This window comes from Gymnodraco acuticeps, unplaced genomic scaffold (genome assembly GCF_902827175.1).
Source record: "Gymnodraco acuticeps unplaced genomic scaffold, fGymAcu1.1, whole genome shotgun sequence".
Taxonomy (NCBI): Eukaryota; Metazoa; Chordata; class Actinopteri; order Perciformes; family Bathydraconidae; genus Gymnodraco; species Gymnodraco acuticeps.
In genome coordinates this window covers 1,584,993-1,612,322 of record NW_022990699.1, presented here as the reverse complement: position 1 = coordinate 1,612,322, position 27,330 = coordinate 1,584,993, and the positions used below count along the sequence as shown (strand labels likewise).

The 27,330-nt window shown below is 42.3% G+C and overlaps 3 protein-coding genes across 4 annotated transcripts; 1 reads left to right on the top strand and 2 right to left on the bottom strand.

The window, feature by feature from the left end:
* Window positions 1-557: 557 nt before the first annotated feature.
* On the bottom strand, window positions 558-9,425 carry zgc:113229 (uncharacterized protein LOC550612 homolog). Of its 2 annotated transcripts, none has more exons than XM_034230903.1 (7): window positions 9,130-9,425; window positions 6,443-7,885; window positions 6,219-6,373; window positions 4,763-5,165; window positions 4,467-4,602; window positions 4,166-4,356; window positions 558-2,176 (listed from the first exon to the last, which is right to left on the bottom strand). In XM_034230903.1, exons 2-7 carry the CDS (start codon window positions 7,274-7,276, stop codon window positions 1,922-1,924), a joined length of 1,974 nt encoding a protein of 657 aa, XP_034086794.1. In that variant the 5' UTR covers window positions 7,277-7,885; window positions 9,130-9,425; the 3' UTR covers window positions 558-1,921. The 2 variants fall into 2 exon arrangements, with proteins under 2 accessions (XP_034086794.1, XP_034086795.1); XM_034230904.1 differs by having other exon boundaries at window positions 6,219-6,358; window positions 9,130-9,424.
* rad9a (RAD9 checkpoint clamp component A) lies at window positions 8,771-14,376 on the top strand. The gene is made up of 12 exons (XM_034230905.1): window positions 8,771-9,034; window positions 9,137-9,207; window positions 9,322-9,395; window positions 9,665-9,713; window positions 10,434-10,548; window positions 10,713-10,812; window positions 11,107-11,213; window positions 11,681-11,787; window positions 12,055-12,119; window positions 12,200-12,298; window positions 13,135-13,384; window positions 13,950-14,376. Exons 1-12 carry the CDS (start codon window positions 9,001-9,003, stop codon window positions 14,058-14,060), a joined length of 1,182 nt encoding a protein of 393 aa, XP_034086796.1. The 5' UTR covers window positions 8,771-9,000; the 3' UTR covers window positions 14,061-14,376.
* tbc1d10c (TBC1 domain family, member 10C) lies at window positions 14,296-27,330 on the bottom strand. The gene is made up of 10 exons (XM_034230902.1): window positions 27,246-27,330; window positions 26,733-26,867; window positions 19,436-19,535; window positions 19,175-19,282; window positions 18,974-19,080; window positions 18,585-18,699; window positions 18,275-18,340; window positions 17,889-18,078; window positions 17,055-17,212; window positions 14,296-16,905 (listed from the first exon to the last, which is right to left on the bottom strand). The coding sequence occupies exons 2-10, from the start codon at window positions 26,861-26,863 to the stop codon at window positions 14,503-14,505; spliced, it is 3,378 nt and encodes a 1,125-aa protein (XP_034086793.1). The 5' UTR covers window positions 26,864-26,867; window positions 27,246-27,330; the 3' UTR covers window positions 14,296-14,502.

Below are 27,330 nucleotides of genomic sequence, written 5' to 3'. Positions count from 1 at the left end.
AACACACAAACTGTAAATGGGAAAACAGCTACCATGGCTCTGACCAAAGCTAACATCTAAAGTTCACTATCATATTATGTCGCTTTTTTTAAGCATACAAAAACATGTGTACCAATAATTTATGGGGGTTTATTAGCGGACTACTTGGATAAATGAGCAATTAATCGTGGACCCAACAGCCCTTTTGCTTGTCTTTATCTCTGCTGTCTGTGTTACCTCTGTGTTTGTATTTCTGTTGTGTTTCTGACCATCACCATAAATGATTCAGAGCTCCAAGATGTGCTTCGCTGATCTGGTGGATCAGTAAGAAGTTGATAATGTGATCAGAAGTCTTGATGAGCTGCAGGATGAGGAGGCAGCAGCCCCGTGGAAGACAACTGAACCAACTGTGAGGTAGAAAAAGAGGGACCTTGATGGCGACCAAATCTATGCAAGGCCAAGATAAAGCAGGAAGCAGTCGAATCAGGGTCAGGAGATATTTTGAAGATTCTAATTCTTCAGACACTAATGAGTGAATCAAATCAATGAATAGTACAATCAAACTTAAACCAATGATACACATTTTTGACATTTACATTTTATTCATAATGATTATAGGACTAGGCCTGAATATTCCTCATTAGATTGTCTGTGTTGTTGTGTAGGTAAAGGCAACAAGAACATTTTATTGTTATTCATGTCCAGTTATTTCCGGTACAGCTGGTCCTATTCAGAAGACTGATGCTCCCTTAGATGCTCTGGACACTAACAGTGACATGGCCTTTGCTGCAGAGACTGCTGTATGTTTTTTGTGTATCCATTAGCCCAACGCAGTATGTTTATATACTTGTATCTGTACAATCTCCACATGTATGTATATTCCAATGTATATTCAATATATTCAAATGTATATTCCTCGCTTGTACATTAAATAATCATAAACACAATAATAAACAGAGCTGATAAACATATTGAAACCACACATCTCCATGCAGTACACTTTGTACTAACCCTCCTCTGGGGTTAATTACCCTGGGTGGCTGGATAGGGAGCCATTACCCAGAGACAGTCTGGTGCTGGTCAGTGCAACACTGAAGGAGCGGTGAGAGGAGGAGGACAATGCAGCATTTCTCAGAAAAGCTTTCAAAGAATATTCATTTCAGTAACACAGTGTCTGAGACAGAGAGGAGGGCCTGGGTAAACAGGGATATTTTGTATTGTTTCAAGTGTGGTTATGGAACTGATATGGACTGATCCATAGTCAGTGTATTACCTACTATAGATGATGATCAGCCTGCCCCTAGTTTGGAGAAGACAACAGGAGTTACAGCACAGGAGCAAATCACTGATGTTGGAGAAGGCAGCAGCCAAACATTTATTGGCCACCAACAAAAAACCTAATATCAATTTAAGAATACGCTATATTTAAAATGTATTGACTTCTTTGCCTTGCTGTCATGAAGCTCTTTCCAATGTGGATCTGAAACCATTATCTATGCTCTCTTCAAAGTCACCAGACTAAAAACATTAAATCATAATGTTGCCTTCAACACATGACAGATGCAGGTCTATTGTTGCCTCGATTGGTTATTTAGTTTGTGTAATGAACTGAATTTGGTTTAGCTACTGCCCCCCTTTATAGCAGAACAATGCTTAGTTTATACTATAGGTAATACACTAACTGTATATTAGAAAGTACCTCACACAACTCAACACTTCAAGATATCCCTTGGTGCAAGGCACAAAAAGAACATTCTGGTTTAGTTGGAAAGCCTTGAAAGAAGCTTCTCTTATCACACAATCAAACATAATTTTCAGCATTGTTTGTTTGGGGAGGGGGACAAGAAGTAGGCACACAGAGGTGCTTTCAATGTCCAGCGATAACTCAAGAAATTATTTTAGTTTCATAGACTGAGTCCTTCTTCTGGCAGCTTTCCAGGCCCTATCTGTGCTTCCACCCTGAGTTCCTCTTCAGAGCCAGTATCCAGGCAGGGAGAGCATGTCGTCGTGCGGGTGCCTCCTCCTCTGCTGCTGCTGCTGCTGCTGCCGGCTCCTCCTCACACTCCTGGTCGGTCACAGAGTCTTCCTCGGCTCCTGAATCCTCCTCGGAGTCTGAAGCGTCCGGGCCCGGCTCCGGGGGCTCGATGGTCACAACCTCCTCTGAGAAACGAACCCGCCTGTCTTCCTCGACTCGCCTCTGATCAATAGAATAGGGGAAAAGGAAGTATGAACTCGAAATGAATGTGTAAAGAAAGAAGTAGTTGGATAACATTTCATATTCACTTTTAAGGTAAAGTTAGTTCTAATAGTTTTAATAAAAAATGTGTAATATAAGAAGATTTACAGCGGTGTTAAGTGGGTACATTGTAAATTAATAAACAATAGTTATTGTCTAAATTCAAGTAAGCTACACATTAAAAAAAATATGTCTAAAGGCAAACAGTGAGTGGGTGGGTTTAATTAGGGATAATTTCTTTTTTTTAAAAAAGAATTATTTCCTTTTTATATTACAAAAGTACATTGTTCTTTACAAGAAATGTCTTGGAAAATGATTTTTTTTTTAAATCAGAAAGTACTACTGAGCTGTTGCCAACGTAAAAGAACATTTCATCTATAAATACTTGCTGTTTCACAGACAAAGATATGAAAATGTCTATGAAGTGTCCTATATGCGTTGTGTATCAACAAAGCTTTTCCAAAGAAAATCTTTAAGATGACCTCTTCAATTTCATCCAGCTTCAACATATGAAAACTCACAGTACCTACACTTCTGACTGTCAAGTAAAAATGTATAGTATACTGCTTTCTGAGGTTATAATAAAATAAATCAACATACAATCAGCATGCAAAGGCAATCAAACTACAACTTTGTCTCTTTGTAACTTAACAAAAGAGACAACAACATAATATCCCAAATACTTTTATTTTATTTTATTATTACTGGTGTTTTCCAGCTCTAAGCAGATTCTCAATTTGCTTTGTGCAATGCATTGTGGGAGAACAGCACACTAAAAGCTGTATTTTTAAATCAACACAGTGACTATTTTGAGTGTACTATTATATCACAGGGCCCTTCTCACTTCTCTTATTTTTCATTTCCTCGCTCCTCGGTCTCGGTCTCACCGGAAGTTGATTTGTCTGTGCCATCTTGAGTAGCGTCCCAGTGGCCTTATTTTTGCCCGAGGACCGAGGATCGAGGAGCGATAATGGAGGAGCTATAATCGAGGAACCACCAGACCATCCTTCGATGAAATCCTCAGACACTCGCCCCGCCCCCTTACTGTGTATCGCTCACTGATTGGACGATGCAGTGCATGCACTGATCTGATGCTTCTTGACATGAGAGCAGTTTCCCAGCGGAGTGAAGAAAACACATGAAACTCACGGGAGTCACTCCTCAGTTTATACCGTGTTTTGTTTCAATTCATGTTTCATTTAGTTACAAATATGTGATATATCTGAACAACTAAGTGGTCAAAAATAATTTTATTCATTTATTGGAAACATTTTCATGATCGCTTTTTTCATTCATTTATTGTCATTTCCATTCAGTCAGTCATTAAGTGCTATTAAAATGTTAATGTTCTACATATCCACACAAACAAACAAAGTGTGCAATCCAATGAATGTTAATCTAACTGGGTTTTGATAGATAACATATCTCTTTTTCTTCTCTCAATTATTTTATTTCTATTGTGCACTCTAATCAATATTAATCCAACTAATGTTCGCTTATACATTTTAAGAATGGCGTTTATCTTTTTTGAGAATGAGTTCTTATTTTATTTTATTTATTTGGGTCTACAACAGATGATACAAATGTTTGTGTCAGTAAATGTGTACTAACAGAGGCGGGGGTGTGTGTGGAAACAACGGGGACAGAGCTGCTGTCAGACGATCAGCTGTGCAGCGTCATCACAAACGGACGTAGCTTCACGTGACGCTCCGGAGGAAAGGACATCCCATTGCTCTTAAAACTAATATCCCTGCTTCTCGTGGTTTCCTCTCTCCATGCTTCCCTGGTGGGAGGGACTAGTCGTAGGGAAACGACGCAAGTGAGGTACGCAAGGAATCAATTTAACCGAAGTGAGAAGGACCCACAGTCCATAATCAAGCCTGCTTAGATGTAGCATGTATTCTTCACCACAGGGAGGCAGTGTGATACACAATCACTATTTTCACTTACCCGTTTTGTCAGCGTTTCTGTTGACTGTAAATCCTGGGATATTGAGTGTTTGAGAACACCGCGGAGCGCAGGAGCAAAAGGAGTAAACTGAGAGAGAGCAGGAGACTTCATGGTGTGTAAAGGCATCATGTTGTCATCATGTTGGAACTCTCCCGTCTCCTCCATCACGTGGCTGCTTGTGAGGCTTCCCTCTGTGAGATGATAGGCAAGAAGATAATTGAGTTTCCAACTTCTTAAAAACAGAAATTCAGCTACAACATCTAACCTCTTTCAACTCAAAACAGTGAACAGTTGCTCTGACCTTTGCCCGTCTGATTTCCATCACGTCTGTTCTCTGTTTGAAACCTGTCATTTCCTATTTCTGTCGACTGGTGCTGTCTCTTTCTGTTGAGGTAGGCTCTGATCTTCTGTGCTGAGTTGTCTGTAATATCTGCAGCCTGCAAATAAAAACACAGGTTGAACGACTAACATGTGAACGTAAAACTCTTCAAAGTTTAGGAATTTAGCTTATTGATGTTTTAATCCAGGTTTCATTGAGAAACAAATGTTTTTAAATGATTAAAAACAGCTAAATATGCATTATAATGTATATCAAACCTCTAAAAACGCAGCAGGTCCACGGGTTTGTCCATGTTCCATTGGTATTAGTTGATCAGGTGCACTGTGGAACTCCCGTGCTGCAGCCTGTTTTCCCTCTGAAACGTCCATGCTGACTGGGTGGGAAGCGTCAGGTGATATTTGTGCCATGCTGAAATCTGAACCTGGTGATGTCTCAGTTCCCTGGAAGCTCCACGGGTTGTTCACTCCTCCTTGTTGGTTCAAAATCAGAGTCGATTGACCATTATCATGATAATTTGATAGGATTTTGAGTTCTGTTGGTCTCTGATTGGTCGAGGCTGCTGATTGGCTGGGGTTTAGGAACTTGGCCCACTCTTGACCCGTAACAATTTCGTCCAGCAAGCTAAAGGAGCCCAGGCCAAACTCAAAGTCTCTGTTCGACCTGGAATAAGAGAAGAGATCTGGTAAATTAGATCCTGCACATGCATCTACCTCAGACTCCAAATCAGGAATTACCATCTAATCAATCGCACCAATGTATCAACCAATGACAAGTGTGTAATGTGCAGGTTATGAAATAATCAAACCAAACCACTCTGCCATATAAAATAGTCCCAAACAGATGCTCTATTTAATCCGTTTTAAGTAATGTTTCCTAAAAATCTACAATGTCCAGACAAAATGAATGAGTCTTTTAAAATAATAAACTATGTTTTATCTTTGCATCCCAAGCCTGACAAAGTTTTTTTCCTCTGTGTCATAAACCCTTATTTTTTTAATTGTATAATCTAGCCCCACTGTTGCACTGCCGGACATGTTTCTTCTTTAGAAGAAACATTGGGACTGTGCTTTGTTTAGAGTCAATCCAACATCCAACATAAAGCTGCTGTAATTACTCAATAGTGTACAACATGTGTTTTAATCAACGGCTGAAAATAGTCACAAAAAATAAACTATGCATTTGTGACTACATTTTAAAGATATATGTCTTGAGTTGGAATGAAAGGCTTTGGTGGACCATGGAGCAAAACAGACAGGGTAGGAAAAAAGACATATTGAAAGACCGACAACAGCAAGAAAAACACAGAACAACTCCGGTCTCATCATTTATCCACTGTCAAGAACCATCTTTTCAAGGAGATTGAGAAAGTCTGTGTGTATGTAAACATTTATCTGTTTCATGATGTTTCTTTTTGAGGTGTTATGAACAAGACAAGAGATTTATCGCATCATGAGAGTGATCGAAGTGGCTGATAACAGATGTTGTCAGTGACAGAGGTGTGTTTGGAACATCACACAATACATATCTCCCCAAACTAATATAACTTCTATGTTTGGAAACGTCTCAGGAATACCTTACATATCTTACTAGTGTCGTAGCAGAGACAAATAAATAAAACCTGACCTTGAAAACGTTTGCCTGTGTCATGCTGTCTTCAGTACTGGTTGCAGTGTATTTATTCTAGATGTTAAGTACAGTTTGTTGGTAGATTACCTCATATATTCTTCGTTTTCTGTGTGTGTGGGAGGGGGGTTACTTGGATCTCTGCTGTGAAGTGGAAAGAGGGTCCTTTCTTCCTCCTTATTTGAAGGGATGAGATTTACTGCTGTCGGCAGCTGGCTTTGAGGTGAAATCTGTGAAGTAAACAGCTGCAGTTTTGCTTTTTAGTTCATAGATTTGAATTTAGAAATAAGAAAATATCAAAATGCTCTACTCACTTCAGTTCCTTCCTCACTATGCAAGTCTACTCTCACTCCTTCTTTTCCCTTTCTGCCAAAACTCCCCGACCGGACCCATTTCTCCTTGATCTTCTGAGTCCATCTCCTCGTTTTATTCTCCGATAATCGCGGTGTCCTTCTCGAGCTGCTGTTTAGTGGCACAATCTGCAAATCTTTACTTTGTGCCAAATCTCCTAATCCTCCATTTCCTGTATGCATCACTTCATTCTCTTGACTTTTAACATCTGCATCTGTTGGCTTCGAAGACCAGACATAAACTTTGGGTTTAAATCTCTGGTCCTGGTTTTGATTCTGTCCCATGCTGGTGAAAGCATATTTATTGCTAGGCATTGTCGCTGCAAAACTACCCTCCCACGGCCCGTCAGTCCTCTCAAAGGAAGCGATATCAGCATCCTTAAGTGATCCAGCAGGAAACAGCTGCCCTGTTCCTGTCGGGGTAACTGCAGGCTGACTGTCACCATCAATGTTATCTTTTTGGGAGGGTAAGGAAATGAGAGCACTGTCCACTGCACAGCCATGACCTGGACTCTGTATTTCACCATTGAATCCAAAGTGACTGCCTGCAGCAGAGTTCCCACTCTCCTTTGAGGGGATACCATTGGGACTGAACTGAAAGCCATTTCCAGAACTGCTGTTCACTTTCTGGAGGTTGAAGGCTCTTCTCTCTCCGTCTTGCCCCCATGATGCAGCAGCTGTGGTGGGTACAGGTGTGTGCAGGTATGCCTGGCCCTCTTTTCCCGGCTGGAGCTTCAGTTTCTGCAGCATGGACTGCAGCAGGGCCTGACTGTCTTTGGGATTAGGTGACTGAGACATCTAGAAACAGTACTGCTGTGCATCAAATACAGAAATCCCCCAAAAGTATCTCAACAACGAGTGCATGTTATCACAACAATATAGTCCACTAAAATAATGGATTCCACAGTCTTATGTAATGTGTTCAATAACAGACTGCAGACCATGACATAAGAGGTTAGCTGTTGTGAATCACGTCACCTCTTGAGATTCCTGTGTTGGTTGTTTCTCTGTTTTTTTATAATCCAATCTTTTTTATAATCTTCTTTCTCAGTCCAAAATTCAAGATAGGTCCATCCCTTACAGTTCGACTTCCTCAGATAGGTTAGAAATTAATTTGTTTTCTCTGCGGCTGCTTCTCCTCATGGACGTTTCACTGTCATGCTGCATCCACTCTTCCATAATCCAAAAAAAGTTTCAGCAGCAGTCTCTTTTTGTGTTATTTTGGCAAAAAGCTGAACCAGACTCAAAACTATTCCTGACTTTCGTCCTCTGGTGTCTTTTAAAAGTCTCTTTCTCCAAACGTCCGTGGTTTCACTACACAAACGTTGTTTTAGTCACACCTCTTCAGCAACAGCCATATCAACTGGGATGGGAGGAGATACGGAGCAGAGCAGCGTTCCTCACACACTGAAGCAGACAAACGAGAAAGACCAGTGAGGTGAGATAATTACGCATTGACAGTGACTCTCCCTCTCTCTGTCTCTGCCCATCTTTCTGTTTGCCCTTCCTTCCTTCCCATTTCCCTTCCTGGATCTCTAGCTCCACACATGTGCACACTCCCGCTTTCTTCCCACCATGACCCTTGAGTCGTAATTACAGGGTATTTTTAGTGAGCTGCTGCTATTTATGTGTCTTCAGAATGAAAGAAATAAGAAAATGTAAGCTTGACCTTTGGACTTTCCCTTTTGAAACAAACTGTATTGACTTTTCTGTGAACCTAAAATATAAAAAGCAGGCCTGTACTTTCATTGTAGGAACAAAGTATGATAGTTTGAGTGGAATCCCATATTAGATACTCTGAGTTGTGTTGTTTTGTTTTTCCATTAGTACATTTTCCATTTAAATAATTATTGATTATATTACGAAAGAACAGATATGCATAATAATAATAATATTAAAGGATCCTTTTTTAGTTAGATCTACTTGTACCTGACTAAATCATTTAATGTATTTCTTACTCTTATTATTATTATACTATATTTACATTTCAGGTGTAAGTAAAATACAAACAATATTGTTAATGTTTTATTTTGTTATAATAATATTATTGTTCTGCAAAGTAACCTCTACATATAACTAAATATGTCAGATAAATGTCTGTAATGTAATGTAAAAATGATTTAGTCAGGTACAAGTTGGCCTACCTAAGAATGATGCCTTACTACTATTATTATTATTATTATTATTATTAATTCAATTCAATTATTATTTATGATCAACTTAGAAGCACATTGCGCATGCGCTAAGTCAACCACGCTCCTTTGAGTTTCAGCCTCTCTGATTGGTCAACCGTCAGGAAGCGGGTAATGGCGGCGTAAACAACCACAGATCTGTGCAGGATTGTCAAACCGCGGCTGAAAGTAAAAAATAAAGCTACAACTAAACGGAATATGTTTTCGGCACTACCAGGATTACTACTGGGTGTGCAAACCAATAAACCCTCGTTAAGTGACTACTTGATGGTGTTTTGGCTAACTTTTAGCCAACTCTGCTAACTAAACAGAAAAGCCTGGTTTGCAGAGATGGACTGCGTCGTGACGGGAGGCAACGTCAAAGGTACCACACAATTTGAACCATAGCTAGAGTATTACTACAGGACGTTAGGTTGCTGTTTATAGTAATATATATGTTGTGTATGTGTGTGTTTGTACCGTCCAGTGCTGGCCAAAGCCATCCACTCTCTGTCCAGGATCGGTGATGAGCTCTATGTGGAGCCTCAGGAAGATGGGGTGAGCTGCTCTGATAAACTGTCTTATACAACAACACTTCCTTATTACATGCAGCTTCCTGTTGGTACACTGTTTGCGTCGATGACTGGTGATGATTTTTTTTTTCTCTTGTAGCTGGCTCTGCGGTCTGTGAACTCCTCTCGGTCGGCATATGCTTGCTTCCTGTTCGCACCACTCTTCTTCAGCAGGTGCAGACTGTGTGTGTGTGTGTGTGTGTGTGTGTGTGTGTGTGTGTGTGTGTGTGTGTGTGTGTGTGTGTGTGTGTGTGTGTGTGTGTGTGTGTGTGTGTGTGTGTGTGTGTGTGTGTGTGTGTGTGTGTGTGTGTGTGTGTGTGTGTGTGTGTGTGTGTGTGTGTGTGTGTGTGTGTGTGTGTGTGTGTGTGTGTGTGTGTGTGTGTGTGTGTACACATTTGTGAGTGTCGTTAAAAGGAGCTTTAAACCTCCCATTTCTTGTGCAGGTATACCATCCCCATTGGGCTCGCCTTCCGCTGCAAGATGGCAATTAAGGTGTGGTGTGAGAAAGAGATGAGCTTACTTTCATGAAATGCTTTTAGTCACCAATTCAGTGATTCCCACACTTCTTTTGTATGACATACACCTCTTAAAAGCCCTTACAGATGAGCGTAGCTTAGTAATATTGGCATAGAAAAAAAAACATTCATAATATTAACACAGACATAGTGATCCTGGATGAGTCAATGTTTAGTCCTGGTCTAGGTTTGCCTGTGGTTGGGAATCACTGATCCCATTACACGAATCAGATCTGAGCCAGCTCAAAGCCCCCCTCCTGTCAGTGCTGCTTCAGAATGTTAGAATGTGTCAGATGTACCGTCCCTCTCGCTGCTGCTTTGTTTGTTTCCCATTCACACAGCCAGGTTTTACACCAGATATTTGTTCAGTGCACACATGTAAACATTTAGCCAGGGGACCATGAGGACATATTCACTGATATTGGCAAAAAGTGGTTAGAATAAGAATTGCAGACTGTACCTTCTATACAATTAGAGTTTCCTTTCTGGGCTTGGCTACCAACACTATCTTTCCTGTCATCTTGATAATTAGGTATAGCCAGTTGTACATGGCAGTAATTGTTATAAAATACAATTATGAATATGAGCTTATTTGGGTTAATAGCGGAATATTCCTGCGCATATGAACATAAGCAAGCAACCTGTCCCCTTGTTTATATACGTGTTTCCCCTTCTTATGTTCATCTGTGTGAGTCAGAGTGTGCAGGCCGTATTCAGGTCTATTGCCACGTTGGAGAAGACCGTGGAAAAGTGTCACATTGAGCTGGACGAGCAGAAGAACCTCCTCACCTTCACCCTGCACTGCAAACACGGTATCTGCTTCCACTCCTGCTCGCCTCATACAGTGACTCACATTGTTCTACGTGGACGATTCCAAAGGGATTACATCTGATTTATACTGACACATATTTTACTCAGCACCTCGTGCATTCATCACATAGTATTCTACGTGCTTGTGTTGGTATTTTCTCTGCAGGCCTCGTGAAGACACATAACCTGTCTTTCCAGGACAGTGAAAGCTTACAGGCAGTGTTCGATAAAGACAGCTACTCCAATGTATTCAGATCCCATCCAAGGTCTGTCAAATCTCCTTTTTTTCTTATTCGAAATAACAGACATCACATTTTCATGTTTACGTATGCCTCAAACCCCTTTGTGATGTTTACATTTCCTCTTGTCTTGTTATATATATCGCAATAAAGTGAACTAATGTTGCTGTCAAAGAAGAACTTGCATTAAGACACATGTTGACTCACCACATTAGAAAACGGTTACATTGACCCAGCCTTACCAATAGCACCTTTCTTTGCCTCCCTTCTTCTTTTTTGTTCCTGATTCACTGCTCACTCTTTATCGTCCCTTGCTCTCAGGCTGCTGGTGGACACAGTCGTGCACTTTCCCCCGTCTCTGGAAGAAGTGACCGTGTCAGTGAGTGATGATCGCATGTGGGTCAAAAACCATGTGGAGGACGAAACAGGTGAATACATTTTCACCCAGAGGTTACAGATGCACTTAAATAACTGAATACAACTCGTCAACTGTGTTTTACAAAGTCACAACACACTGTTTATTTATACTTCTCTTTGTAACCTTACATAGGTACTGTAGGTTTGAAGTGATGAGTACGAGTTTCAATGGGTGTTTTCAGTTAATACTACAGTAAAAAAACACTTCAGATGATACAAGAATGATAGAAAATAAACATAGCTTGATATTATATACTAACCCACAGCCCCAATCTGTCAGTGTGTCTTTAAGGTTGCTATAAATTAAATGCAACAAATATATTTAAGCCAGTTTCTACCCTCCTGTGGTAGAAAGGCAGAACAGCAGTATTACAGTGTGTGGTCTTGGCTGTTATGAGCCATTCAACTCTGCAACATCACAGCTTCAATGAACTCCTGTCTTTCTTTATGTTTCTCTTTTTGCCCGTTTCCCTCCCAGACCGGTCCAAGGCCATGCTGACGGAGCTGTGTCTGGCTTCAGACGAGTTTGACCATTTTTCCGTCCAAGTTCAAAACAGCGTCACCTTTTGTCTAAAGGAGTTACGGGTGAGACAAATGGAGGAGTGGTGGAGTAACAGAATAGGAGAATTAGTCAGAAGGGCGAATATTACTTCATTTTTCAGAGTGGAAAAGTTGCAGAGGGCAATTCTTAAATTTATTTAGCTGACTCTTCTATCCTAAGCAAACTACAATAAGTTCCTTAGCTATGTGGATACGCCAGGAATAAAAAATAACTTTTAAAATAAAAACTTATTGCATTGATGTTTTTTAATCAAGATTTTCTAAGTGAGTTTTTTTTCATCTTTCATCCAGGGTTTGTTAGTGTTTGCAGAGTCAACTGGTCTCCCAATTTCTATGTACTTTGATGAACCTGGCAGGTAAACAAACTTGCACACATATGTTCATTAATCCTTTGTGTAACTCCAATGTACTTACAATTGCTTTTTGTGTGTGTCAGCCCTGTAGTGCTTTCGGTAACAGACAGTGTCCTGGAGGGGAATTTTGTGCTGGCAACGCTTTCTGATGACTCCAACCTACGTAAAAACAACACTAAACGGTAATGCTGAAACTAAATGAGTGCTTAAAAAACAATGGTGAAAACGTTTTACTTGACTGCAATTTTCAAAGGCAGAACTCATTAAAAATCCAACTGTGTTGCCATTTGGTTCTTACGGCTGAGGGGAATTGTCAGCATTTACTCTGCAGAGATGCCACAACAACTGTTTCAAGAGATGCCTTACTTTGGTATCAAAGTCAGCTGACTCAAATCTGCAGGTGTGAGACATGAGTGAGAGGAATGTTAACACTTTTTTCCCTTGCCATTAATGCAGCACAGTTTTGTAATATACTCATACCGTTTTGTTTTGGTCTTGGGTTTACCAGAGATCTGCCCATGAGTTTCTTAACAATAGGTCATTCAGCATGAAAATAAATGACTCAACCTACAATAAATGGTTATCAAATAAGACCACATTTACCAATTAGTATACAAATAGTCAACGAGGGAGCAGCCTCTTAGTTTGGGATATAGAAATCTCGCACTGGGCTGATTGGCATTTTCATGTTTCTTCAACTTGGCAATTTAAAGCCTCTTCTGCAACATACATTTCTCTTCCTGGGTAAGAGGGACATAACTTGTAGAACCCCCATTTTCTTATATGCAAGATAAAAACATTAGATTTTCTACCTAATATCATGTCTAAAGAAGCAATTGGATAAAAAGTGAAACCTTAATCTTCACAATACAGTAACAAGATCATAAGATATACTCTCTTCAGTCATGACTACTATGACCTTACATCTCAGTGTGCTGAATGTCAGAATGAATCCAGGGAGAGGCGTACGTCTCACTTCCTCATTCATGGCATATTTCCCTCTATTGTGTCTCCTCAGAGCGTGCACACCTCCACCGCCTCCTGATGACTTCATGAATGACGACATGGACTCCTACCTCATCGCCATGGATACCAGTGTAATGCCAGGTCCCTCAGCTTCACGTCCACCCTCACCCCCGTTAACTAATTCCACAAGTTTAAAACAGACTGCTGCAGCCAATCACAGGACAAGGCTTCCCAGTGAGGAAGAGGAGGAGAAGGAAGACGAAGAAGAAGCAGTCGATTCAAGCGGACCCCCAAACAAGAAGGTATAGTTTGGTTTTCAAATGAATACATTAACTATTAGGCTCACAATCAAATGGCTGGTAGATAAATGTATAAGCAGGGTCCTTACAAAGTCATGAAGAGTTTGGAAAGGGCTTGATTTCAAATGTTTTTTTTAAGGTTAAGAATATGAGTTTCAAATATATTCCTTAAAAATACTTGCTCTTCAACATTATGTGATGTTTTATCTGGACAATCCCTCATGAAAAGCTAAATCTTCAAGTCTTTGACATGAAACATCGTCATACTTTATCATATCATGATCAAAACAGTGGTTGAAATAAACAGTGTCCAAATACATTGATTGCTGTGGATACAAAAGTATTCTGTCAACTTTTTTGGATTTTTTTGTAAGATAAATTACATTTATTGGAACAATTTGTATCCTAACATCTTTCTTTACTAATATAATTTGGAAATACATGTTTTAAGCTACTTTGAAATTGCTGAAATGTTACTCTTATAAGCTGTCTAAAGCCTGTTTACTGTCAGAAGCTCACATTACAGTTCTCTTATAAATAATATTCATCACTTTTTTTCCTCTCGTAGTTCTGTTCCTTGTTCTTCGGCTCGGTTCTTCCCCCCTCCTCTGAGATGACCACTCAGCCGCTGACAGGTCAGGAAGTGTTGGCCAGTGACAGTGAGGATGACGTACTATAGAGCCACACTGGACCGATGGAAAAGAGACGAAGAGGAAAGAGACGGACTTTTAATTTAACCCACAAACCACCTGCAGCGCTTGAAACAAAATGGAAACCATGAACCTTTATTTGCTATTTTCTACTTGGATTTCTTTTGTGCAAAAATATGCAAAGACTAACAAACTATAACGTTAATGGTGGACTTCAAATTAGAGGATTATGTGACAATGAACATGAAGCACTTCTCAGTTTGGTTTTTTTCATTCAATGTCTGTTTTATTTGTGATCAAAGTGCAACAAAGAGCTCCTCTAAATAAAATAATCATATTTTTGAACTATGTTTACATTATTTATTTACATGTCAAAAGGTTCAAGTAGAAGAAAGATCTGCACAAAAGAAAGAGGGTTCCTGAAGGTCTGAAATCTTGCCCCCAGATCCAGTTAGGACTTGTCTTGTCTTGTCAGAAGTAAGACTCAGCGTAAGAAACAGAATGTCTATGAGTCTGTGATCCAGTGTTTGCAGGTTGCGTCACCTCACTACTCTCTTTCTCTCTTTGCACCTGGAAACCTTTCCCCCTCGTCTGCGGTTTCCTCTTCTCTCGCTCTCTCTCCTTCGCCAGCTCCTTCTCTCTCTTCTTCCTCGACCTCTCCTCGTCTTTCTCCCTTCTCTCTTGCTCCCTCCGCCGCCTCCTCCTCTCCCTGGAGCTCAGTTGATCCCCCTCTTCTTCCTCTACAGGTGTCTCCAGCCCTGCTCCATCACTGAAGTCCTGGATCAAGATTTTGGGGACTTGCAGTTTGGGTGCCTTTTTTGACTGCTCTCCTCTCAGTCTGCGGAAGAGACCAAAGCGTTTAGGGGGGTCGGGCAGCGGCTGTACCACTGCCCTCTCAGTCACTGCAGACAGAGTATTTTGGGTTGTGTTTGCAGCACTGTCTTTTGCTTCTGGTTGACGAGGAGTACGCTTTGATTGGCTTGTTTTCTCTGGCATGATGAAGAGGTCTTCAGAGAGCCTTCGGGCTAACCTGGAACCTCGAGAGCTCGACGCCTTGCGGACGCACAAATCCCCAGAAGACCTGCTGCTGCGATTCCCCGAGACTTCTGTCCCGCCACTATTACCCGGCTCAGTCTGCTCTTTCACGAGGTGAGAATCGCGGACTTGTGAGATGCTCTTGATATTAGAAGAGTCTATAGGTTCAGTAGAAAGGAAGACGTCGTCCTCTCCTACAGTGTGTTCATGGACAGATTCTGGACTTCCTTCCTCCTCCACAGCGCCCATAGCGACCTGGATCTCTGGCTGTTCAGGTGCAGGTTCCTCTGAGGGACTCGTTTCTTCTGGATTCAACTTCCAATCAGGCTCAACGGTGAGAGCCTCAGCCTCAAAAGGTTCTTTAGAGTCAGTAGTCTCTGTTTGTGTTTCTCCTGCTTGTGTCAGATCATTGTCAACCTGCGCCTCTGAGTTTGCCATCAAACAGCTTTCCTCTTCCTCTTGTGTACATTCTGCATCACACTCTTTCTCCAATCCTTCACTTGACTCCATCACTATTTCGTTTGTACCTGCTATTTCTTCCTCAGTGTCTGTTTCAGCTTCTGTTGGTTGCATGCATTCAGGGGAACATGATATTACTGTTTCTTCCTCAGTCTTTGAATCTATGTGATGTACCGAATCTTTTTGTACCTTTTCAGCCTCTAATTCCTGTGTGGCTGCATTTCCCTCTTGACTCTGCGCCTGTTCTTCAGTGTGTGTCTCTGTTTGGGTGTGGGACTCTTCTTGATTGTGTGTCTCTGCTAATGTCTCGGTGCTGTGGTATTTCCCTTCAGGTGCATCTCCCTGTGAGCTGATGTCTGTCTCTGTGATCACTTCTTGTTGTTGTGTCACTGTCTCTTCTGTTGAAGCTTCATCTTCACTCTTTATCTCTGTGTCCTCCTGCATCTGGCGCTCAGATTCTGTGCTCTCCTGTGGTTTCACGTCAGCCTGAATCATCTGTTCCTCACCTGGGTACAGACTTCCTTGCGTCTCTTCCTCTGTGATTGTATCTTCATCAGCATCTTTCTGTATCTCAGTCAGATTTTCCTCTGCATGTTCGATTTCTTCCACTGGTTTTTCTGTCTCGTCATTTGTTTCCATCACCTCAATTTCCAGCTGCTTGCTTTCATGACTCTGCTGCTCCAGGACTTGTGATTGGCTGTCAGAGTCCAGCTCCTCTCCCTGTTTCTGTTCAGCTGGATGAAGAATATTTTCAACAGTCTGATCTTTGGTTTGATCTGTTTCCACTGTTGTTTCTTCCGTCTGTTCAGAAAACATTTCGCTCTCCTCTGTCTCTTTGATTTGTGTTTCCTCCTTTTCAGTGATTTCCACTTGTTCTTTTATGACTGTTTCTTCTACATGCTCTATCTTTTCAGGCTCTTCTGGGAGTTTTTTCTGTTCAGTACTTCCCGTCAGTTTGTTTGGTTCCTCTAACACAGTGTCCTCCTCTTCCTGTACGCCCTGCACCTTTTTGAAATTGAGCTCAGCCCAGCTCCTGCAGTCCTCCTTTGCTCCCATTGAGAGATGCCTCACAACTTTGCCCCCACTTTCCCATTCACGTGTGGTCGTCTTTGCCCCTCTACCCCACCTCTTGCTAAGGAGGGCGGGAGAGAGCGAGAGAGTGGAGGCAGAGCGAGCAAGAGGGACGGACAGGTTTCCTTTCGCTCTCTCTTTCATGTCCCGCTCTTCCTCGTTCTGTCGCCCAATCGCCCACGCCATCCTGTATCCCTGGCAGCGACCTCTGGGGTCAAAAGTGGATGAGGGTCTGTCAGTCCTCCACTTTTTCAACTCCTTCTCCGTCTGCTTCTCCAGATCTCTTGCTGAGAGCTGCACCGAGCACACCTGAGGAAGTAAAGAAAACACCGGTCTCACTTTTATGTTTATTTTCGAAATGTTCGATAAGATATTGCGTCATTTTGTGCGGATATTAATACTTTCTAACACCAACATTCTTCACAGGTGTTTAGTTGGGATGAAATCAGGTGACTTACCTCTGCAATGAAAGGATCATCTTCCTCCTGGACCTCCTCCCTGACGCCCCTCAGCCTCTCCAGGGTCTCCATCTGACCCGGGCACTGCTTCCTCTGCTCGGCCCGGCCCAGCACCCGCCGCACCAGGACCACCGCCACCTGGAGCAGCACCCGCACCCCTGCTCAGAAGAGAGGAGAGGGAGGAGTTTATCACAACATATGCTGTAAATATTTACTGCACACTTTATCATTTTACATATCTTTTTTTAATTTAATTTAATTTGCATTTTAAGAAAATATTCACAAAGCATACATAACCAAATAAACACATCTAGGTACATAGATTAACTACATAACAGATGACAAATCCAAAAATAAATAATAAATTAATTGTAAGGATACCATAAATAGGTAGGATCATTTCACATATCACTCTTTAAATCACACACATTTCACATGTCTTGATGTGTGAAGTGTTACTTGCAGCTAATTGCATTAGTGTCAGTTGCATTGTTTTATGGATATTCTATGTTGAGATGAGGTCAATATTAATACATGTTTAATATCTTTAGGATGACATTTATTTTGTGTTGTTTTTTTACATAACTAAGACAACAGAAAAATAAAAAAACAGGCTCTGTCCAATTATCTGAGGAGACAAACGTTTGATGGTACCAGTCGCTAATCTTGTTGGAGATCCTTCATTGAAAAACAATTGAGACACATTGAAATGTACCATCAAATATAATATGATGATTATTGTGTCTAAGATATTACTATTTTGTTAACATTGCCTTACTTTCAGGACATCATTTGAGTTGTTTTGACCCATAGCAGCCTATATGGAGGACGTACCATGGCAGAAGAAAAGGTCCCAGACTCGGAGCAGTGTGTTGAAGGGCAGGTGACGTGTAAAGAGACACATCAGCCAGTCCGTGGCGAACATGAGGGGCTCCACCCCGTGGTGCTGCAGGTGTTTGTGAGCAGCTGGACACGTCCTCTTCAACACCCAGGTCAGCATGGCCGCATCAAACAGGACTCCCTCCTACAAAGGTGCACATGTTTAGACCGTTCAGGAATACAGATCTGAGTAATACCTGTTAGTCATTTCATGATAAGTGGAAGTTTTCTTGAAAAACTATCTACAGAACGTTACAGTAGAGTAATATGTTGTGTGTGTGACATACATAAGGGCAGTGCCAGGGACATTATGTACTGTGTGCATGTGTGCAGGACCTCACCAGCAGAGGGCTGTAGTATCCAGGCAGGTACTGATCACTGATCTGCACCAGACACCAGAAGGCCTCCTGCAGGGGTCACATCAGAAGAAATGGAATATAAAATCATAATAAGTCAACATCAGATGCCACAATAGCCCCTACATAGTTAGGACAATACTTATATATCTTTAATAAAGTATACATCAATTTGTCAAGCATCTCTTTGTGGGACAGAATGCTAAAAAGCTAGTATGTTAAAACGATCAAACTTAAGTACAGACTACAACTTCTTTGGACATAAGGGTATACTGTGTGTGTTATTGACTGTTACCTCAGCAGGCATGTTCATCAGCAGCACCGCAGCCACAGGCCCCTGAGCCTGGCAGTAACCCTCCTCTGGTTTGTGCTGAGTGTAGGCTTTCAACACCCGGAACAAACCACGCTGCCTGCACACAAACACACCACAGCAATCAGCCACACAAACAATCACCGGTAAACAAAATGTTAATCTCATCATTATGTTGTTTAGATAAATTGACAAAGTAAACATGTAGACAGGTCAACATCACTACCTAATTTCTTAACTTTGTGCAACAGAAATACCAACAAGGAAGGACTTTAAATATGAAGTGGTAACAGCTAAGGCTGATTGAAAAATCTGAATTTTCAGAAGCTAAATGCTTTTCAACAGAAACAATTAGAAGTGGGAATGTTTCTTACCCGTGTCCATCCTTGGAGAGGAACATTTCATGGAAAGGGAACTGTCGGTCCAGGTCTCTCTCGATCACATCCACCCAGCTCTGCAGAGCCGGCTGCGAGTCCAGGGTCTGCCACAGAGACATGGAGGGTTTAATTCAAACATATGTTTCCACTTCAAATGGCAAACTCATTAACCCTTGTGAGAGTGTTTAATGTTCTTGCCTGGTAGAGGTTTTCGGTTTGTTTCATCTTGTCAGTGGCTCCACACAGCAGAGGCCAGCACTTAGCTCTGAGTGAGGCTGGGATGCCTTTCTGACACTGCACTTTGACCTGCAGGGACGGTGGTAACACACACAGGAACAGCAAAAAACAATTACTACAATCATTTTTGATCAGGGTAAATGTGCAACACATTTTCAATCTTAGCAGGAAAAGGACTGGTGTGACTACTAACATGAACAATGGCTCTTAGAAAGGACGCACCTTACTGGTCTTCTTCAACAAGATGCGATCCCATTGGCTGATGATATTTATCCACTTGGTCTCCCTCTGCCGGACCAACTCAGGGGGTGGGCCCACAGTCCTGACACAAAACAGTGTATAAAATAACACACCCAGTAAGTGTTTTCAACATCAGGAAGGAACAATACTTCAAACATCTATTTAATAAGACAAGGGCATTGTTTTGCACACTGTCTTATTTTCACAGATAGATTTAGCTGTGATGTTTCAAAAATAGCCCTTCATCATGCAAACGGTTTGTGACAATAAGAAGCTATTTTAAATAGGGAGTGGCTCTGCAACCAAACATTACATTACATTACATTGCATTTAGCTGACGCTTTTATCCAAAGCGACTTACAATAAGTACATTCGACCAGGAAGACACAACCTTGAAGAAAACAGAATCATATAAGTACATCAGGTTTCATAGAGCCAAAACATTTCAAGTGCTACTCAACTGGCTTTAGATAAGCCAGTCCTTTATTAGTATATAAGTGCTTTGTTAATAGTTCTATCGCTCGAAGTGGAGTTGAAAGAGATGAGTTTTCAGTCTGCGCCGGAAGATGTGCAAGCTATCTGCTGTCCTGATGTCAATGGGGAGCTCATTCCACCATCTTGGAGCCAGGATAGCAAACCCACGTGTTTTTGCCGATGGGAACTTGGGTCCCCCTCGCAGCGAGGGCGCAGCGAGTCGTTTGGCGGATGCAGAGCGTAGTGCACGCGCTGGGGTGTACGGTTTAACCATGTCCTGGATGTACGAAGGGCCAGATCCATTCGCAGCATGGTAAGCAAGTACCAGTGTCTTGAAGTGGATTCTAGCAGTTACCGGAAGCCAGTGAAGGGAGCGGAGGAGCGGAGTGGTGTGGGAAAATTTAGGAAGGTTGAACACCAGACGAGCCACTGTATTCTGGATGAGCTGCAGAGGTCGGATGGCACATGCAGGTAGACCAGCCAGGAGGGAGTTGCAGTAGTCTAGGCGTGAGATGACGAGAGCCTGGACCAGAACCTGCGTCGCTTTCTGTGTCAGCTGGGGACGTATCTTCCTGATGTTGTAAAGCGTGTATCTGCAGCAACGGGTTGTGGCAGCTATGTTTGCAGTGAAGGACAGGTTGTTATCTAGGGTCACACCCAGATTCCTTGCAGTCTGAGTCGGGAAAACAACTGAGGTGCCGATGTTGATTGTTAGGTCAAGAGTGGGACAATCTTTTCCCGGAAGGAAGAGCAGCTCAGTCTTGTCAAGGTTGAGCTTGAGGTGATGAGCAGACATCCACTGAGAGATGTCAGCTAGACAAGCAGAGATGCGTGCGACGACCTGGGTCTCTGAGCGGGGAAAGGACAGAATTAATTGGGTGTCGTCAGCGTAGCAGTGGTATGAAAAACCATGCGGGCTAATGACTGATCCAAGTGAGTTTGTGTACAGGGAGAAGAGAAGGGGACCAAGAACAGAGCCCTGAGGGACCCCTGTAGTTAATTGACAAGGGTGGGACTCAGAGCCTCTCCAAGTCACCCTGTAGGTACGGTCTTTCAGATATGAGGTGAGGAGGGAAAGTGCAGAGCCTGAAACTCCAAGTTTTTGGAGAGTGCGAAGGAGGATCTGATAATTCACCGTGTTGAATACAGCAGACAGGTCCAACAGGATGATGACAGAGGAGAGGGATGCAGTTTTGGCAGTGTGCAGTTTCTCCGTGACAGCAATGAGAGCAGTTTCTGTGGAGTGACCTGCCTTGAAACCAGACTGGTGCGGATCCAGAAGGTTATTCTGATGGAGATAACAGGAGAGTTGTTTAAAGACAGCGCGTTCAAGTGATTTAGACAGGAACGGGAGGAGAGAGACAGGCCTGTAGTTTATAACATCAGACGGGTTGAGAGTAGGTTTCTTTAGGAGAGGGTTTACTCTTGCCTCCTTGAGACTGTTTGGAAAGTGACCAGAAGTTAGAGAAGTGTTGATGAAATGGGTGAGAAACGGTAGAATATCAGGAGCGATAGTCTGAAGGAGGTTTGAAGGGATAGGGTCCAGAGGACAGGTGGTAGGGCGGGCAGAGGTAATGAGGGTAAGAACCTCACTTGGAGAGAGAGGGGAAAAGGAGGTTAGTGTGTTGGTGGAAGGAGGGTCTGGTGACCCAGCGGTGAGTAAAGGTGAGTCAGAAAAAGAAGAGCGAATATCATCAACCTTTTTTTCAAAGTGGGTAACAAAGTCGCTTGACAGAAGTGAGGAGGGGGGAGGGGCTTTTGGAGGGTCTAAGAGGGTGGAGAAGATGGAAAATAGTTTTTTAGGATTGGAATAGGAAGATTGGATCTCATCTTGAAAGAAAGTGCTTTTTGCCTGAGAGATCGAAGCAGAGAAAGAGGAGAGGAGAGCCTGATAGGTTAGGAGGTTGTCACGGTGTTTGGATTTCCACCGTTTCCGCTCTGCTGCCCTAAGGACGGTTCTATTAGCACGCAGTGCATCATTTAGCCAGGGAGCAGGAGGGGACTGACGAGCCTGCCGAGATGTGAGAGGACAGAGAGAGTCCAGAGTGGATGAGAGAGTAGAGAGGAGAGTTTCTGCAGCAGAGTTTGAAGGCAGGAGTTGGAACGAGTCAGAGGAACGGAGGGCTGAGAGCACCGACGAGGCAAAGGTAGAGGGGGAGAGGGAACGAAGGTTACGGCGGACAAGTGCAGGATGAGAAGCGATTAGTTTGTTATGTTTGGAAAGGGGTAGAGAGAATGAAATGAAGAAGTGATCGGATGTGTGGAGCGGGTTTACAGAGAGGTTAGAAGTAGCGCAGTTCCTTGAGAATATGAGATCAAGGACATTGCCAGCTTTATGAGTCGGTGGGGACGGAGACAGTGAGAAAGCAAAGGCGGTTAACAGGGATGTTAGTTCGTCTATCTTCCCTGTCTGGAGGTTGAAGTCGCCGAGAAGTACAGCGGGAGGGCCAGTTTCAGGGATGTGTGAGAGGAGATTATCTAATTCCTCCAAGAAGTCCCCCAAGGCGCCTGGTGGACGGTAGAGAACAACAATGGTTAACTGTATAGGATGGGTTACTGTGACGGCATGGAATTCAAAGGTGGAAGGAGTGAAGTTAGGTAGCTTGAAGAGGGAAAAGCTCCATTTGGGAGAGAGCAGGAGACCAGTGCCACCTCCTCTGCCAGTTGGTCTGGGTGTATGGGAGAAGGAATATGCAGTGGAGAGAGCTGCTGGGGTGGATGTGTTGGATGGAGTAATCCAGGTCTCAATGAGAGCAAGGAAATCCAGAGACTGCAGGGAGGCGTAGCCAGAGATGAAGTCAGCCTTAGGAACAGCTGACTGGCAATTCCACAGGCCACCTGAAACTAGATGTTGGATCTCAGTGGAGCATGTGGGATAGACGAGAGCAGGCCGGTTATATCGATTAGGAGATACACGGGGCCAGTGATAATTGCGAGAAGACACATGAACAGGAATGGAGAAAATACACATGATTATAGCATGAGGGGCTAGAAAACTAAAGAAAAGATAAATAAGACACCAGCTCAATCAGAGTAGGATTTGCCTCCTCTTTGCCTCCCTCGTGACTCCCGTAGGACACCAATGTCTTTGTCAGTCTTCGGCTGTCTGACGCAAACACACATTACATTCACCACATGCAATAAGAACGCATACATACCAAACATTAGTTTACTTTAATAACAGTCACCAGCATCATACATCAAGCCAGTAAATATTAACAATCCTTAATGTGCTCCTAAGTGCTCAGAAAGAATACGTGATGTCTTATCAGATGAATGCTTAAAGTCCCAAAGGCTAAACAGCATTTTGATTAAGGTGCATGCCCAAAAACGGCAGCTTACATTTGTAAAGTAACCTGTATGGAAACATTCACATGGCACATAACAGATGTGCATCAATACATAAATATAAACCCTCATAATAAATACTTTTTAATAAAAAAATTGCAGTGTGCAGAAGTTTGTTTGCAACTTTGGAAAATATTTCCAAACACTTACTATTCACCATAAGAACTAGAGCCTTGTATGTGTCTCATTCAGTGACTGGACAGCACTAAGGCTCTCCTTAAACTGCAGGCCTTTAAGTCAGAGTGCAGAGCTGCTACTGCATGCACCTTTTTGTGTTGTCATTATAGAGAGACTGTGCACCAAAAAACAAGACAGGAAACAGGAAAACCACACGGTAGCAGTGTGATGTCTCCATGGCAACAGGTCAGGATGTTATGAATGGGGAAAGCGTCAAGTCGGCAGGTAACAGTTTGTTCAGCTTTACTGATCCTGAAGCTACATTCTTCATCTGGTCCACTGCCAAGATGTGATGTTTCATTGTTGATGTGATGTAAATATGTAGTCAATGTATTCTTAATTAAATGAATCTGAAATATAAAAATGTTTTCACTATACTTCATGTTCACCTTTTATGGTATGAACTCTTTCATACGTGGATTTTACACCTTTATACAGAATTATAATTATCAGCATTATTGCAGCACCCCTGTAAGTAAGATTAGGTCTTGTTCTACCTTTCTGATGTTCAATTGTGTTTAACTCTGACAACTGGAGATTAGGACTTCCTGCATGTCAAAGTGGCTGACAGCTGGTTTTTAAAGTCAGGCATCAAAATGAATCCTTTTCCTCACCAATTAAAGTCTAACATGCTCCTGCAAAAAGAGTAATATTTTTGTAGATGAGCATGTAAAAATGACCACTAAATATGTACATTTAGGTTTTATGCACTGGCTGCACCTTTCATGTGGCTGTCCCTCATTTATGCTCTAAAGTTCAAATGTTCATTTCTGTATACAAATGTATTAGCAGAACATTTTTGATGTACCCTACTTATAACAAACTGTCCACAACTAAAAATCAAATGTCATTTCAAATGTTTACCTTGATTTTAAAGCTTGTTAGATTCTCATAGCTGCTTCAACTGATTCCAAAGTCTGCATACAGATATTTGGTGGTGCTCCCTTAAGCCATAATGCACCAGAAAAATAGTGGAATAATAAGATTGGAACAGTCCCATTTAAATATTAGACTTGATGAGGACATTTAACTTTCTAATATAGCCAATATCTAGCAGGTCTTTTTTTATTATAAACTAATGATCTCCCTTTCTTGTTGTATAGTGCTTGAATTTGAACATTTAACTTATTGGAGCACTATTTTATTAGCCCAGTTGGATGTGTCTTTATGCGGCTTTCACACCAGCGCTTTTCCCTTTCTAGCTCCGAGCTAGAGCTTTTCTGGTTCAGCTCCGGTTTCCCTTTTCTGCTCCCGCTCTGTTCACACCGCCCAGCACCCGACTGGTGCTGCCGCTGCTGCGTCATGACGTCATCGTTTACATCGCTGATTTGCTCCCCAACGCCATTACGGCGCTCACAACAACGGGGAACTGCGTCGGGTCGATGATCGTGTTGCTTTTAATCACACGAAGCCAGATTAAATTGAATAACGACTTCTCCAACCTTGTGCCGTGGTTCATTGTTTATTAATGTGTTTCTGCAGCATTTACCGACCGCTGCAGTGTTGGCTGCTCTTCCACGGGAGTTTATTCTCCTCCGTTAGCTCCTGGTTAGCTCACACTGCTGCGGCCGCTCTAAAGTATTCACTGTCCGACTCACACAAGCAGCTGATACATATCCCCAGTTCCCCTTAGCCTAAGTGAATGTGTGTCAGTCTGAATTGACGCTGTTTGGTATCACAACGCTGTTATGAAAGTTTCTCTGGTATAAAATGGGTGATGTTAGCATAGCAACCGAAGCTAAACTGACTACTTGCTATTGCTATCCTATTGTGGCATAAACCGTTTTCTACAGGCACATTTTACCGGCGTATTTTGATAATGATTCTACTTGTGATAGTCGGACACGACAACCTGTGCAGCCCATGTATTGATTCCATCCGATAGCTGCTATAATACAAAACAAAACGTCTGCCTCTCTCCACAATGATCAATAACAGTGAACGGATGGTCAAAGTAAGGTACAAATAAACAGAATCACACGAAGCCTGGTTAGTGTTGCCTGACTTTATAAAGTGTGTTTATAAGCACTACTGCTTGTAGGCAGGCATGACAGTCGACCCATGTTCAGTAGGGGTGGGCGGATCGATCCCAAAATATCGATACCTCCGATATTACGTTACGTTTCAAAATATCGATACTAGAGCCAATAGGATCGATACTGTTATACCTTTTTTTCTCGTCTCCTCTACTCGTCAATTTCTTCAAAAAACTATGTGCAGACGAACACAAGTATATGCTCTTTTCTTCTCTCTCCACTGCTGTCCTCTTCTCCTCGAGGCTCCCTGCCTGAACGCCGATTATCAAGCTGACTGACAGCAGCCAGCAGGGCAGGACAGCAGCAGCCAGCGACTCGCGAGTGCAACACACACACGCGCATGATGGCTGAGAGAAAGAGCAGCGTTGTGTGGAGCAATTTCACAACTGGCCATTAAAACTTAGCGAACTGTGATGTGTGCAAGAAGACAGTTCGCTACTTTGGCCACTTTGTATTGTTATTTTTCATGTTTGCACTTTAAATTTGCAAAAGTAAAACGTGTATTTGTCTATAAAAACTGTCCTGTCTTTATTCATGAAAATGAATTCAGATTTAGTCTATTTATGATGATTTCAGCTCAAAAATCATGTCATGCAGCTCTCCCCTATATGAAAGTACATAAGACGCTTTTCATTAAAAAAAGTATCGGTATCGATATCGGCGATACTGGCCCTGAAATACTTGGTATCGGATCGAATCCAGATTTTGTGGTATCGCCCACCCCTAATGTTCAGGGGAGGAGGGTTTAGTTTCATGCACGCCTCGACGTAAGAGAGACGTAAGCGACGCCACCTCTTAGCTCCGAAGCTCTTGCCTCTAGACCGACAATTTGTTAGAGCTGGAAGTGAACCCGATTCCGGAGCTAAGAGCCGGCGCCGCTGCGGTGTGAACAGGAAAAACCGGCGCTTTTCAGGCTCCAGCTCCGAGCCGGAGCTGAAAAAGCGCTGGTGTGAAAGGGGCATAAGATGCAGAGCCACTTCTGTCGTATAAAAGCATTGGATTAAAATGCTGGTTGTCAGATGCTTGCTCTCAATAGAGATATGTGGTCTTGCTTAAGAAGATGACTTAGTTTGTGAAAATCTCTTCAGCATACATCCCACGACCTCTTAAACTAAGTAACCTGCGATACACTTAAGGGATAGTTTCTCAGCATCCAGGGGAAAAACTTGTTTTGAATGTACAACAAGTATTCCTGAGAATTAAAATAGAGAACTAGTATACAGCACAAATGTGGAAGTGCTCACCCAGCTGTGGATCCATTAGTCAGAATGAAGCCAAAGCGGTCAGTCTCAGGTTCAGGGCCGACCTCTGACCCTGCATCAGATCCAGAGCTGTCCTCTTCACTGACGTTCTTCTGACTCTTTGGACTCAGCATCTTACTGAAGAAAGAAATATCTCATAATTCATCTGACCTTATTTCGTCATCATGACTATGTGAAGCTGAAGCGGTTTTAAACTGTCTCCTACATGTGGATGTATCAAAGACGTTCAGCACAAAATATCTGCTCTGGATAGGGTATGTCCAGGTTGTTATTCTTTGAAGAACGTGCCTTCTTGCTACACTTAAGAACATTTTACAAGCTTTACAACATCCCTTCCTTTCAAGCCACGCTTATGACTTGTTTATGGCATTTTCTTTAGTAGAGCAGAGCAGCGTAGAGCAGTTTAAGTCTACTTCCTTGTTTCTACACAAAAATGTAACCAACACGCAAGGACTGTTGTTGAGCATCTTAGAATATGCATTTTAAAGTACTTACCTTTTGTATTTAGGTCATGTTTATCACTCGGTAGAAGAGGTGAAGTGTGAGATCCTCCAAGTGACAAGGAAGGAAAAATACTTCC